Raw genomic sequence first — 13119 nt, forward strand, 5'->3', positions numbered from 1 at the left:
GTGGGTGTGGGTCAAAATGAAAAATCCGTACGTTTTGCTTAGGTGCGGATATCCGCACATGAGCAAGGTTGTATATATATATATATATATATATATATATATTTTTTTTTTTTGTACGTTTAGCACTAATCCGCCCACTTACTGGGGGTTGATCTGTGGAGATTTTCGCAGCTGCTTGTGCCTAATGAGCTGTGTGTTTAGTATGGATGTCAGTTTCAGTGAAGAACTTTAGTTTAGATAGACAGATGGATGAAACTATATTTCTTTTCCATTATTAGGAGACAACACCAATTGGAAAGGGTAAGTCTGCTCTTGATGACTATCTAATTCAATCATCTCAGGTGCTACATGAAACACCAAACAGTAGCTACCGTCTTTTCTTTCTCCATACATCCAACCGAAACCGAAATCAGAGTATAAACTCAATTGTAATACAAGCTTCATTCCCTTCCTCACAAGTAACTTGCTTACCTTCACCTCATATGCAACATCTCCTAAAAATGGAAAAGAAATACTTCTGGACACACACTATGACAGGAATGATGTTACACAAGCAGCTGCTAATAGCCTAATAGCTTAATACCAGATCATGCATTTGCTAAATTATTATCACAATTCTCGATTACTACATGTAGCTAATTCAATTCTTATAGGTGCTACCTGAAACAGTAAACAGTAGCATTCAACCTTGTTTTCTTCAATAATCCAACCGAAACCGAAATCAAAGTATAAACTTTGCCAGTTTATTCAAAAATGTTAAGGTTGTCATCACTTCTTGTAAGGTCGATCTGATACATCAAAATTTTCCCATTTTTCTTTTGTTCTCAGGGTGTCGGTTGGGTCAAATAAAAGCTGATCAAGTTGATAAAATCTCATATTTTGTATAGATAGTTATTAGCCGTCTATGTACTCTGCTGCTGCCTTTGTTGCATTTGTTTGCTCCTAAATTGCAAGAATACCAGTAGAGAAGAAGATCTGATCTCTCGAATAAGGCGAGCTCGAAACATCTGCAGATCTTCTTGAGGCATCTGATCTGCACTGTTCTTTGCGCTCATCGCTCATGATCTGTGTTGCTCTACACTCTGTGCTACAAAATGCCTTCTCTCCCCTATAAAACCAAAACCCACAAAGTAACCACATGATCAGCAAGAAACAAAAACATGGGCACCAATATTATAGAAAACAATCTAATACTCTATTAAACATGAACAAAAAAAAAAAGTTGTTGTACCTGTACATGTAAATATCTTTGCCATGAAGCTTTTTGCTGCACAAATGGCATGAGCTGAGAAAATCCGACGTGGGATACACAGGAGCTTGTTTTTGTTTATGGTTATGGTTAACATGACAGGGTTCAAAACTAACATGGTGGTCAGTACGAACAACTCCATCATAGTAGACCTTGGTGATGGACTTGTTTCTTCCATGGCAAGTCACAAAGGTATAATTCTCCTCACTGTCTTCTTCCTCAAGTTCATGAAGACCCGTTGTATCGGATTTTTGACCGGAGTTAACCGGAATCGGGTCGGAGCGGTTCGAACTGTGACTACAAACACAATACTTTGCAAGAATCTCACGTCCATTGTGACTCGACTTTTCCAAGGCAGCTACTATGCCCAAGCCAACACCACCAACATCATAGCTCTTCAACCCTCTAGGACTCGGAGAAGGAGATTGCATCTTGAGGTCTAGTGGTCCTCTAGGGCTCGACCCCACGTCGAGAAACCCGGCACGGTTGCCCGAAACCAACATTTCTGACAGCTTTCCTATCATTGGGAGAGGTTTCTTGCCCAACTTCAACATAAAAAAGCTTCGGTGTTTATGAAGAAGAAGAAGAAAGAGTTGGGGAATGTTGGGTGGTGTTCATTAAGGTTTGCACAAAATCTATGTTAGGCTCACCAATATATGATGGAGTGGGTGGACTTAGCCCATGGTTTGGTTTGGAATTATATGGGTGATGATTGTTTTCAAGCTTCAATCAGTTTTTTTTTTTTTTTTTTTGTGAAAAATAAAAAATAAAATCTTCAATGATTCATTCATTGATTTACTCTTTGGATTTTTTAATTAATAGAAATTGATTCCAAATAAAGGTCACTTGTCAAGAGGCCTTATTTAACAGCAAAAATGTCCTTTTCTGATTACTGGGGGTCCACCTGGGGCCCGCCCTGAGATTCCTTTGTGGCAGGAGCACCATTGGATTGAGGGCACGTGTGCGAGATCGGGTGCACATAAATTATTAATAAAACCACTAAAGAAAGAGAGCTGGTATGAGAGCCCACTGAAATGTAAGGGGTGTGGGGCCCCCCTATGGGGCACTGAAAACGATGCAGGCCTTTGGGTTGTTGTTACCAACTCTGAATGACCATAATGCCCTTACATGATGATATTCCCATTATAGGCGACAAAGTGGTACAAATTTTTTTCTTTATTCCCACCTTTAAGATGTTTGCATGATGATCCTTCCCTTTTTTGTAATTTCCATTATTCTAAAGTTGGGTTGATTATGGTTTTTACACGGATTCCTGTAATCCATGATGGTGTTCAAAGTTCAAACGATGCTTTCCATTAAATTAAACAGATATATCATTTTTATGATTGAGATAAGGAAGAAAGTAAGTAAAGTCACGAATAAGATAAAAGTTGTACGAAGTTGTATGTATTAGATTAATATTAAGTGATTTAAAAAGTAGTTCAAGACGTAAAGGAGGAAAATATAATTAATTTTTTAAAAAAAATGGGTGTACTTCTAAAAATTCACGTAACTATATATTTATAATTGATTGAAGTGATTGAACCACTAATTATTATTATTATTTTTTTCAATTAATACTAAGTGGCATTAGTATCTCTAGGCACCCTGACCTAGCTCTGCTAGGGTTTGGGAACCGCGTCCCCTCGTCGTTCATGTACCTGCTCCATCTCATGGAGCCTCTCACGGGCTTCGGCATGTTCCGTCGCGTCCCAAAGTGGCGGTGATGGGGTGCTTGGCGGTGGCTGCCGTCTGCAAATTCAAGGAAGTTTGTCGAAGGAGATCCCATCCATGGACTGGGCTTTGGCAGCTTCCTTCGGTGGTGCTTTTCTTTGGTTTCCGACGGACATCATGTGGATTCCGAAGGGGGGACAATGGAGCGCGTATGTTCCTCCGGTCATTGGACTCAATTGGACGGCGGCGCATTGGGGAGAGTGTTGGGGAATGAGGGATCCAGGCATTGGTTTTGTTTTGGATCTGCATGGTGGTGATTGTAGGGGTTCGTGGTTTTGTGGTGTTGTTGTTGCCGGCCTGGTGGTCCATGGGTTTGTGGTCGGAGGCCTCAGCTCGTCTGCTCTCGGCGTCAGAAGGACCCGGATCTGGGATCTGGGTGGGATTTGCAAAGGGATCCGGATATGGGATCCAGGAGGGAGTTGGGCTTGGGCTGCGTCCCACTATTTTTGTTGGACTGTTGCTCATTTGCTAAATTGGGTTGGGGCTCCTATGCGTTATTGGTGTTGGATTTGGGACCCAAGTCTTTGATATCTGTTTGTGAAAGATCGTATGCTAATATGACCATGTTCTGACACCCTTGCCCGACTTCGATTTTTAGGTGGAAGAGTGCCCTCATTCCGTCGCCAAGTTGACTTTTGTCGATTTGTGTGTTGGAATTGCATGGGTAGTCAGACCACCGACTACTCAATTCACTACACGGCTGCAATCCGTAATGTAAAATCAGCGCTGCATCTCTACGTTGCTGCTCTTGCATTTTTAAGTTTTTATATTTCTTATGTAATTTTCTTTTCGCACTGTTTTATTTCCTTATTGATGTCTTTTTTTGACATCGTATTGCTGTAATCTTTATTATCAATAAATGGTTGACCTCCTTCGATTAAAAAAAAAAAGTGACATTAATACACCCTATTTTATACATTAAGAAGGTAATTGTGGTTGTTTTAAAATTTTTGCTCGGATACACGTAAATGATTCTATTCTATCTATAATGACTTCAACATGATTAATTGGAAAGACGATTCCATTAAAAACAGATAAGTAGTTCACGGATTTTAACAATCTTAGTGGATTTTTTTGTAAACCTTGTTCTCTATACTTCTCATACCTAATTCAGTACTAATCCATAACCGAAGAGAAGTTCCATCTATACTAATCTCTTAAAACAGAGGAAGTTCACTTGTACTACATGAGTAATACTAGTACATCACTTTTACTTTTTGCTTTTTGAGAGGAATATTTGTACATTAATACGTTAAGAAAGTTATTGTAGTTCTTTTAAATTTGTTGCTTGGATACACTATTCAAACTTGTTATTCATTATATATTTTTATGTATTCAACATGGAAAAGCGATTCCACTAAAGACGGATTAAGAGATGACAGATTTTGATAATTTTACTTTGTTCTCAATACTTCCCATACCTAATCCATCGACAAAGAGCAATTCCATATGTACGAATCTCTCAATACTAGATGAGTAATAATACTAGAACATCACTTTTACTTTTGCCTTTTTAAGAGTGTACCAATAGTGGCATTTTGGTCATTTGGCTATTGCATTGGTTACCCGTCGGCCCAAACAATCATTTCATCTACGAAGGAAAGGTCCAAATAACCATAAACCACACGGGGCCATAAACTCACACGTGGCGATCCGGGACTGGTCGTTTTCCATGAGAGCCCACGTGAAGGTGCAGTAGCTGTAGGCGGAGGAGTCCCCTCCAAAGACAGTGACCTCCTCCAAGGGAATCATATAGTGCGGGCGAGAAGGCGTCAAGACAGTGACAACATTTTCCCAATTATTCAATTTACAAGCAACAAAATTACAAAAATATTAAAAAAATTAAGATAGAAATTAGAAAACGAGTAGACGTAGCCATCAAGTATCAACTTCAATTATTTAGGGAAAACCAAAAAAAACTTCAATTATTTAGGGCTTTTTCAATTAGGGTTTTCTAGGTGTCTGATTTTGACCCTCCATTTTACTCTTTTACTTTAATGGGGGTTTTGAAAATGATCTTAGGCTGTGTTTGTTTCCCAAAATCTGGGTATTGGGAAAGAAAAGTGTTTCCTTTCCTGTATTTGGGACAGCCAAGGAAGGGAAACTGGTTCCCAAAGGAAAGGAAAAAGAGGAGGAAATTGGTTCCTCCCCTCAGGAACTACTTTCCCAATGGAAAGGAAAATGATTCCTTTCCTTTCTACAAACCAAACACAGCCTTAGTTTTTGTTTTTGTAGGGAGACTTGGCTTGTGGCTATTACTCTCTTGTTTACTAAATTTCTTGGCTTTTACAAAAGTTATGATTGGTTCGAATTTACATTGTCTACATCTATCCGTATCATCGCCTACTAATGTGTCTCCTTAAATAATAGGTTTTAGTAAATTTGTCGTCACCTAAATACTTCCACATATTATAGGTAACATATGAGACATCTCTATTTTTCCCCCAGGGAATCTAAGATTTACCATTGGTTAGCTTTCAATCCACCTATCACCATCAAATGAAATGTGAATACCTGTCCTCCTCTCTTTGAAACAAGGGGCGCTTATCTAGCTATTTTACGGATCATTTTTTCTTCAAAATGTGAAGAACACAAGTATTTAAAAATTAATAGCTTGCATATGTTATGACGATGTTTTTATTTTATACATTAAAGAGAATTGTCATTAAACAATAAAAGGGGAGATGTTTCTTGTCAAAAAGGGAGCGGCATTCACTTCTTTTTTAAGAGAATAATCAATGAAATAATTTTCTTTCATAATTACTTGGGACAAATACATTTCTATAGAAATCATGGTTTTCAGTTTTTTTTTTTGGGTTAGTGACGGTTCTCGATTATATCTAGTGCAACTCTTGATTATGAAAAGATGCTCACACAGTTCGTAACCGAGATAGATTTTATACGGAGTAGGTTTTATCAGGATAAGCCTTGCTGAGCAGCGCTCTTTCATCATCTATGAATAACTTTCCGGCAACATCTGATGGCTGACGAATCTCATGAGGAGTGGTAAATGGTTACTCCTCCAATGCAGCTGCATTCTTGAGAAAATGTCTGACAAATGGTCACAATTTGATCATATCTTCTTTGTTAAGCCCTATACGCAAAGTCTTTAATTATATGGTGGATAAAACAACTTACTAAATTCTTTCCACGAGGCACTAGCTCGAGCGAGGTCTTGAATATCAAGGTAACCAAGTATTTCAGAAGTAACTTCTGGCGGTAGGTCATTGAATCTGTTTCGATTTTCTTCACCATAAGTTCGAGACATGGCTGGGCAGTAGTACTCCTCCCTAGGTTCAAGATCAACAAGTTAAAATAAGAATTCACCAGTAACAAAGAGCCGTGAGAACCATTACGGCTGTAAAAACCGGGACCAAGATCGACCAATAGCCAAAAGCCTCTATAGAATAGCACTGCCAAGGCGAGCCTTTAAATACGTATACTATTCCTTCTGCAACAAGTAAAATAAAATTGTACGAAGATGTTCCAGTTTTTACCTTTCTATGAAATAATTGATTTGATAGAGAGACCCGCTGCTCCGATTTTCTGTTCGGAGAGTAAGAGAAATCCTCTTGTGTGTGTGTGTGTGTCTCTCTCTCTCTCTCTATATATATATATATATATATATATATTGATCAAGCTCTGCCATTGGTTGCAAAAGAAAAGGCCTCGATGTGTTTCTGATTTGGGGTTCCAATAATTCGAGGAGAGACTTACTTGTGTTGGAGGTACGAGACGAGAGAGCATTGAATAAAGTTCTTGATTTCTCTAAAAAGAAACAAATTTTCAGAGAACTTTCAAGGAGGAAGCGATTGAAAAACCTAATTCAACGAGAACAAGGTTACATCTGTGGCCTCCGGGACAAGTAAAACAAGTCCTAATTCAACAAGGACAACAAGCAGTAGAAATTGCATCGGTCCAGATGAGCTAAGACAAGTGTTATAGGCCGGAGAATAGAAGTTTAATAAGAAAGTAAAGTCGTAACTAAGTACGTAGTGTCGTGCTTCAATGTGCCCCAAAAATTTTAATGACGAATTCCTGACTTGACTTAATTATACCAAAACTCTAATTATCCAAAATTGGATAAAAATTAGATAAGCTTCTATTAGAATTCTCACCAAAATCGTTTTCTGGCTGGGAAATTTTATTCGCACATTCCTAAATACTTAATACACCATCCATTTGATTTCTTATTCTATCATTTTATTAAATACACCACTCAAACTACCTAAATTATCCTCAAATCTCAAAATTCTATATAAAATCACTATATATAAATCAATATGAAAATCATCATGCTAAACTTTATCATAATCACAACATTCTATATATATCATAATGAATTTAAATGCATTTAATTATCAGAATCTTCATAATAATTTTAATTTTCTTTCAATAATAAGACCTGTACAATCTTAACAATTTTGTTATTCAAAATTGCTAGTAGTCAAAATTGTTGAAAAATAATCAAGAACACATGAAGAGGATCCAACTAGGTTTATAACTACATTGTTATTATTTTCTCTCCATTAGTTATCATGAAACAACATATACAATCATAAGGATTTTGTAATGCAAAATTGCTAGTAGTCAAGCTTGTAGAAGAAGATTCCAATTAGGGTTTATATATATCATAGGAAAATGATTTGTGGCCTCAATGAGGCCTAAGATTTATGGCCTCAATCTTAGGTGTCATGCCATGTAATCTACACAAATCACCTATTTGTCAAATCATGCCATGTAATTCTTAAGAAAAAGACCATCTTATCATTCCAAAATCTAATGACTCTAAATTATTTTGGTTTTCTGCATCAAAAATTATTTTGGCTTTCTTCTAAAAAAAAAAAAAATTTGGCTTTCTTTCATTTTTTTTTCATTACACTCATGCTTAGATTAAATTTTTTTTTTCTTCAATCAAGAGTAGAAAAAATTTCATGTAATTCAATCAGTAGATTTGCACGTACATTCGATTAATAGATTTGTATAACACATGTATATGAATTCAACCTTTGTTGGGTTCTTGCAAATTTTGAAAATGTAATGTGAAAAATACATATTCATATGATTGTATTTATTCTTTTGTTCATTGTTTTCTCTTTATGTAGCTAGGGTTTAAACATTAGATCTGAATTTATTATTTTTTGTTTGTCTTTCCCTTATATTTAGATTGTAGATGTTTATTAATGGCTGCTAACGTGTAATTTTTTCTTACCTCTTAATTTAGACATAAGTATTTCCCAAATTCAATTTACTAATGCTATATTTTTGTCTCCTAAAAAAAAAATGTCATATTTTTGTGGATGAAATTAATCAATATTTGGAAAGAAAAGTTAACGTCTATATCTTGACACATAATTAATTCAATATATTAATGCCATTTGGGAAGAAAAATTAAAGGAAAGAATTTAATTAAATGAAGAAAAATATTGATCAAAGAATCTGTAGACATATCTCTTAAATTAATATATAATTAATAGCTGATATTTTTTTTTTGTCACCTAATTAAATTCATTAATGTAATTGATTCACCTCATAACGTCTAAAAGGAAATGTAAAAGGGTAAAGTTGGTGTTGAAATAGTATGATGTGGCAAGATATATTATATGGAATTGAAAATAAATTTTTCTTTACTTACATGACATGACACCTAGGATTTGAGACCCCATATCATTGCCCATATCTACTAGGTTTTATTTTCTTTCTATTAATTATCAAGAAACAATATGAACGATCATAAGAATTTTGTAATGACAAAGATTTCAACTTGAATTTATAACAATATTAAAAGCTATTAAACATATTCCAATTATAGTTCATTTTCTAATATGAATGTCTTTTCAGTCATTTCATTTACCCATATAATCTGATTTTAAATGTAAAAAAATTAGAATGTGTATTAAGTATTTAGGGATGTGTTAATAAAATTTCTCTTTTTGGCTCCCTAAATTAACTTAAAAGTTATCCTAAATGGTGATAAATTTGGAACTAAACACGTTTACGCATAGAGTCAATAATCCAAACTCTACCAAAGTTTTAAGGATGAATTCCTGACTTATACTAAACCCCTATTATCCAATGTTAGATTAAAAAAATTAGATAAGATTCTATTAGATTTTTTCACGTAATTTGATTACTCCTAGAACACTATCCTAGTTCGAGTAATCTCATAACTCTTTATCCTATCAACTCGGTACGTATTCTATTTGATCCCAAGTACACTTCTCAGGTGCTAGTTCTCGTATATATAGATGAACACCCTGATCATTCCCTTCACTCGTGCTCCCTCTTCACTCATGGCACTCCCCAAGAGTTTTGCGTTTTCTCTTTGTTTCTGTCTTTCTGTGATCCTCTGCAGCCTCGTTGCTAATGCTACTGACGTTTCTTATGATGGCAGAGCCATCACCATTGATGGCAAACGAAGGATTTTGAATTCTGGTTCCATACATTATCCTCGAAGTACACCACAAGTAAGTAAACCCTAGTGTTTGGTTGCATTATTTGATGTCTTTTCATGATCATCAAGTTATTCATTGCGATGTTGTGCGAATGCAGATGTGGCCAGACTTGATTAGGAAGTCAAAGGAAGGTGGACTCGATGCAATTGAGACTTATGTCTTCTGGAATGCGCATGAACCAGTTCGTCGTGAATACGATTTTACTGGTAATCTTGACCTGGTTAGGTTTATCAAAACGATTCAAGATGAAGGACTTTATGCTGTTCTTCGGATTGGTCCATATGTTTGTGCTGAATGGAATTATGGGTTAGTATATTTTCCTTGTGATATTTTACAAATTAACTTTTATATATTATGAACACTATGTGACTGACTTCATATCTAATGATGGAACAGAGGACTTCCTGTTTGGCTCCATAACCTGCCAAACTGTCATATTCGAACAGCAAACGATGTTTTCATGGTAATTGAAATCACTTTCACTTTACTCAATTTAATTTAAAGTCTTAAACCTTCATACTTAACATTAATTTTTTTTTTTGGCAGAATGAGATGAAGAATTTCACTACATTGATCGTGGATATGATGAAAAAAGAGAAACTATTTGCATCTCAAGGAGGCCCTATCATTATTGCTCAGGTACATATGCTTACATATATCATTGTACTAGCTCATGGTTTTATCGATCTATCTTCTGTTCTACACAAATAGATTGTGATGTATTGAAAATTTTCTTAGATTGAAAATGAATATGGGAATGTGGAATCATACTATGGAGATGCTGGAAAAGCATACATTAACTGGTCTGCAAACTTTGCTGAATCACTAAACATCGGAGTTCCATGGATTATGTGTCAACAAAAAGATGCTCCCGCATCAATGGTATGCGCACTTTTTTCTTTTTAATTATGCATACTTATTTAGTATACTAGTATTTTACTATTGTTTAATTAATTGCATTATTTGTAATCAGATAAACACATGTAATGGCTGGTATTGTGACACATTCAAGCCAAGTAACCCCAACACTCCTAAGATGTGGACTGAAAATTGGACTGGCTGGTAAGCACACGTGATATATTTTTGCTGAATTTAAGTATGTGGTGTTTGATTGTTAATTTCCTTAATAATTGGTATGCATATTAGGTTCAAGAGCTGGGGTGGTTTAGACCCACTTAGGACTGCTGAGGACGTTGCCTTTGCAGTAGCAAGGTTTTTCCAATATGGAGGCACATTTCAAAACTATTACATGGTAATTAGTACATTAGTTTAAATTTTTACACGATTTGTTTTTTTTCGGTAATATTTATTGATAAACATATATGCATATGTATTTTCAGTATCATGGTGGAACAAACTTTGGTAGAACAGCAGCTTCATACATTACCACCTCGTATGATTATGATGCCCCTCTTGATGAGTATGGCCATCTGAGTCAACCAAAATGGGGGCATTTGAAAGAGCTTCATGAGGTTTTGAAATCCATGGAATATACTCTCACCTATGGCAATATTACCACCACAGAATTGGGTAACTCTGTCTCGGTAAGTAGATAAATCATTTTCACACAACTTATTAAAATTCTAAATCGATACAATTTAACTAATGTTGTCTATGTTTTCTTCAGACCACTGTGTTTGCGACAAATGAGTCAAGTAGCTGCATTTTTGGCAATGCAAATAGCAGTTCAGATGCTACAATCACTTTCCAAGGAAACACATACACCATTCCTGCTTGGTCTGTTAGTATTCTTCCTGATTGCAAAAAAGAAGCATACAACACTGCTAAGGTATAACTAATTTCTTTTTCTTTTTTCAAATTATTGCTTCTTCTTCTCTCTTTTTTTTTTTTTGTGTGTATTGCATTTTTTAACGCTCTTGTTTAACTGTTTGCAGGTAAACACCCAAACTACAGTGAAAGTAAAAAGTGTCAACAAGGCTGAGGATGAACCTGAATCCCTTCATTGGTCATGGAGGCCCGAGAAGACGGATGACACCCAGCTTCTTGGAAAAGGTGAAGTTGTGGCAAGTCATCTTATGGAACAAAAAGAGGCTGCAAATGATGCTAGTGATTATCTTTGGTACATGACAAGGTAATCTAATGACTAAAGTATGATCAAGATATTCTTCCAGAGTTCCAGTCTACTTAATTTACTTATCTGAGATTTTCTTTTTCAGTGTTCAACTCAGTAAGGATGATCCAATTTTGAGTGGGAACATGACACTGAGGATAAATGAAACTGGTTACATTCTTCATGCTTATGTTAATGGAGAACATGTTGGTAAGACACTAGAATTTTGTCTATTAATGTATTTGAAATTTACTCAGTCCTGTTACTAATCTTTTCTAATGAACTTATATAGGTTCTCAATGGGCTGCTTATAACGTCTTCAACTACGTTTTCGAGAAACCTATCAAGTTGGTTCCCGGAGTGAACACAATTTCATTGCTCAGTGCTACTGTTGGATTTCCGGTTCGTACCAATTAATATTTGTATTTTCAGAAAAACATTGTGATTGATTGACAATAATATTTACCAAATATTTACTAATGCATCTTGTTTAATTATGATTAGAATTATGGAGGTGGATTTGAGGACATCAAAACTGGAGTAACTGGTCCTGTTCAATTGGTTGGACAAAGTGGAGATGAAACAGTGATCAAGGATTTGTCAGAACACAAATGGTCATACAAGGTTGGACTCCATGGCTTGAAAGACGAGCTCTTTAGCTCTGCTTCTCGTTTTGCAAATAAATGGTCAGTTGAAGGTTTACCAGTAAACCGGATGATGACATGGTATAAGGTACAGAACCCTAAATTCCAATGTGTATAATTTTTCATATGCATGGCACTTATTTTGTAAACCCTGGCCTAAACCTAAAAGCAACCAAGTGATAAACTATTTTCGTTTGCGTCTTTCAGACAACTTTCAAAGCTCCCCTAGGAACTGAACCAGTCGTCGTGGACTTACACGGGTTGGGTAAGGGGCATGCTTGGGTGAACGGGCATAGCATTGGGCGATATTGGCCAAGCTACTTGGCTCCAGAGGATGGTTGTAGTGTTGAAGCTTGTGACTACCGTGGTCCATACGACAATAACAAGTGTGTCTTCAACTGTGGCAAACCTACTCAAAGATGGTAACAACATTTTTCTCTAGCTGGTTAATTTATTCAGTTGAAATACTTTATCATCAGTTTTACTGACTCTTAATTACATTGAAGGTATCATGTTCCGCGATCCTTTTTGCAAGATGATGAGAACACATTGGTCTTGTTTGAGGAATTTGGTGGCAACCCATCTTATGTGAATTTCCAGACAATCAGAGTTGGAACTATTTGTGCAAATGCATATGACAATCATACATTGGAATTGGCATGCCAAGGTCGCCCCATTTCAGCAATCAAATTTGCTAGCTTTGGAAAACCTGAAGGGACTTGTGGATCATTTAAGAAAGGCACCTGTGATGGCACAACTGCTTTGTCCATCCTTCAAAAGGTTAGTATTTTTCCTCATTTTCTTTATTATTTTCTTTTGCTATCATGTAGCTAATATATCTTTACCTTATGATTGTAGGAATGTGTTGGAAAAGAGTCGTGCTCAATTGACGTATCAGAAAAGAAGTTCGGTTCCACAAATTGTGGCGATATTGTGAAGAGGCTGGCCGTGGAAGCAGTTTGTTAG

At 36.0% G+C, this 13119-nt stretch overlaps 2 protein-coding genes across 2 annotated transcripts; one reads left to right on the top strand and one right to left on the bottom strand.

The window, feature by feature from the left end:
- Nucleotides 1-246: 246 nt before the first annotated feature.
- Nucleotides 247-1914, bottom strand: LOC133714318 (FCS-Like Zinc finger 13-like). The gene is made up of 2 exons (XM_062140420.1): nt 1232-1914; nt 247-1108 (listed from the first exon to the last, which is right to left on the bottom strand). The coding sequence occupies exons 1-2, from the start codon at nt 1801-1803 to the stop codon at nt 943-945; spliced, it is 738 nt and encodes a 245-aa protein (XP_061996404.1). The 5' UTR covers nt 1804-1914; the 3' UTR covers nt 247-942.
- A 7621-nt stretch (nt 1915-9535) lies between these two features.
- On the top strand, nt 9536-13119 carry LOC133727133 (beta-galactosidase-like). Its single transcript, XM_062154760.1, has 15 exons — nt 9536-9744; nt 9835-9901; nt 9985-10077; nt 10177-10320; nt 10412-10500; nt 10585-10690; nt 10779-10982; nt 11066-11227; nt 11334-11530; nt 11616-11719; nt 11802-11911; nt 12014-12241; nt 12361-12575; nt 12660-12933; nt 13012-13119. Exons 1-15 carry the CDS (start codon nt 9536-9538, stop codon nt 13117-13119), a joined length of 2310 nt encoding a protein of 769 aa, XP_062010744.1.

Source organism: Rosa rugosa, chromosome 1 (genome assembly GCF_958449725.1).
Source record: "Rosa rugosa chromosome 1, drRosRugo1.1, whole genome shotgun sequence".
Lineage (NCBI taxonomy): Eukaryota > Viridiplantae > Streptophyta > Magnoliopsida > Rosales > Rosaceae > Rosa > Rosa rugosa.

Bases quoted from the DNA above. Each gene is read 5' to 3' on its own strand.
- LOC133714318 (XM_062140420.1), bottom strand. From the start codon at position 1,803: ATGTTGAAGTTGGGCAAGAAACCTCTCCCAATGATAGGAAAGCTGTCA. The intron at 1,109-1,231 runs GTACAACAACTT...TTGGTTTTATAG, and splicing joins AAAGATATTTACATGTACAG to GGGAGAGAAGGCATTTTGTA.
- LOC133727133 (XM_062154760.1), top strand. From the start codon at position 9,536: ATGTGGCCAGACTTGATTAGGAAGTCAAAGGAAGGTGGACTCGATGCA. The intron at 10,078-10,176 runs GTACATATGCTT...AAATTTTCTTAG, and splicing joins GCCCTATCATTATTGCTCAG to ATTGAAAATGAATATGGGAA. The intron at 12,934-13,011 runs GTTAGTATTTTT...TTATGATTGTAG, and splicing joins CTTTGTCCATCCTTCAAAAG to GAATGTGTTGGAAAAGAGTC.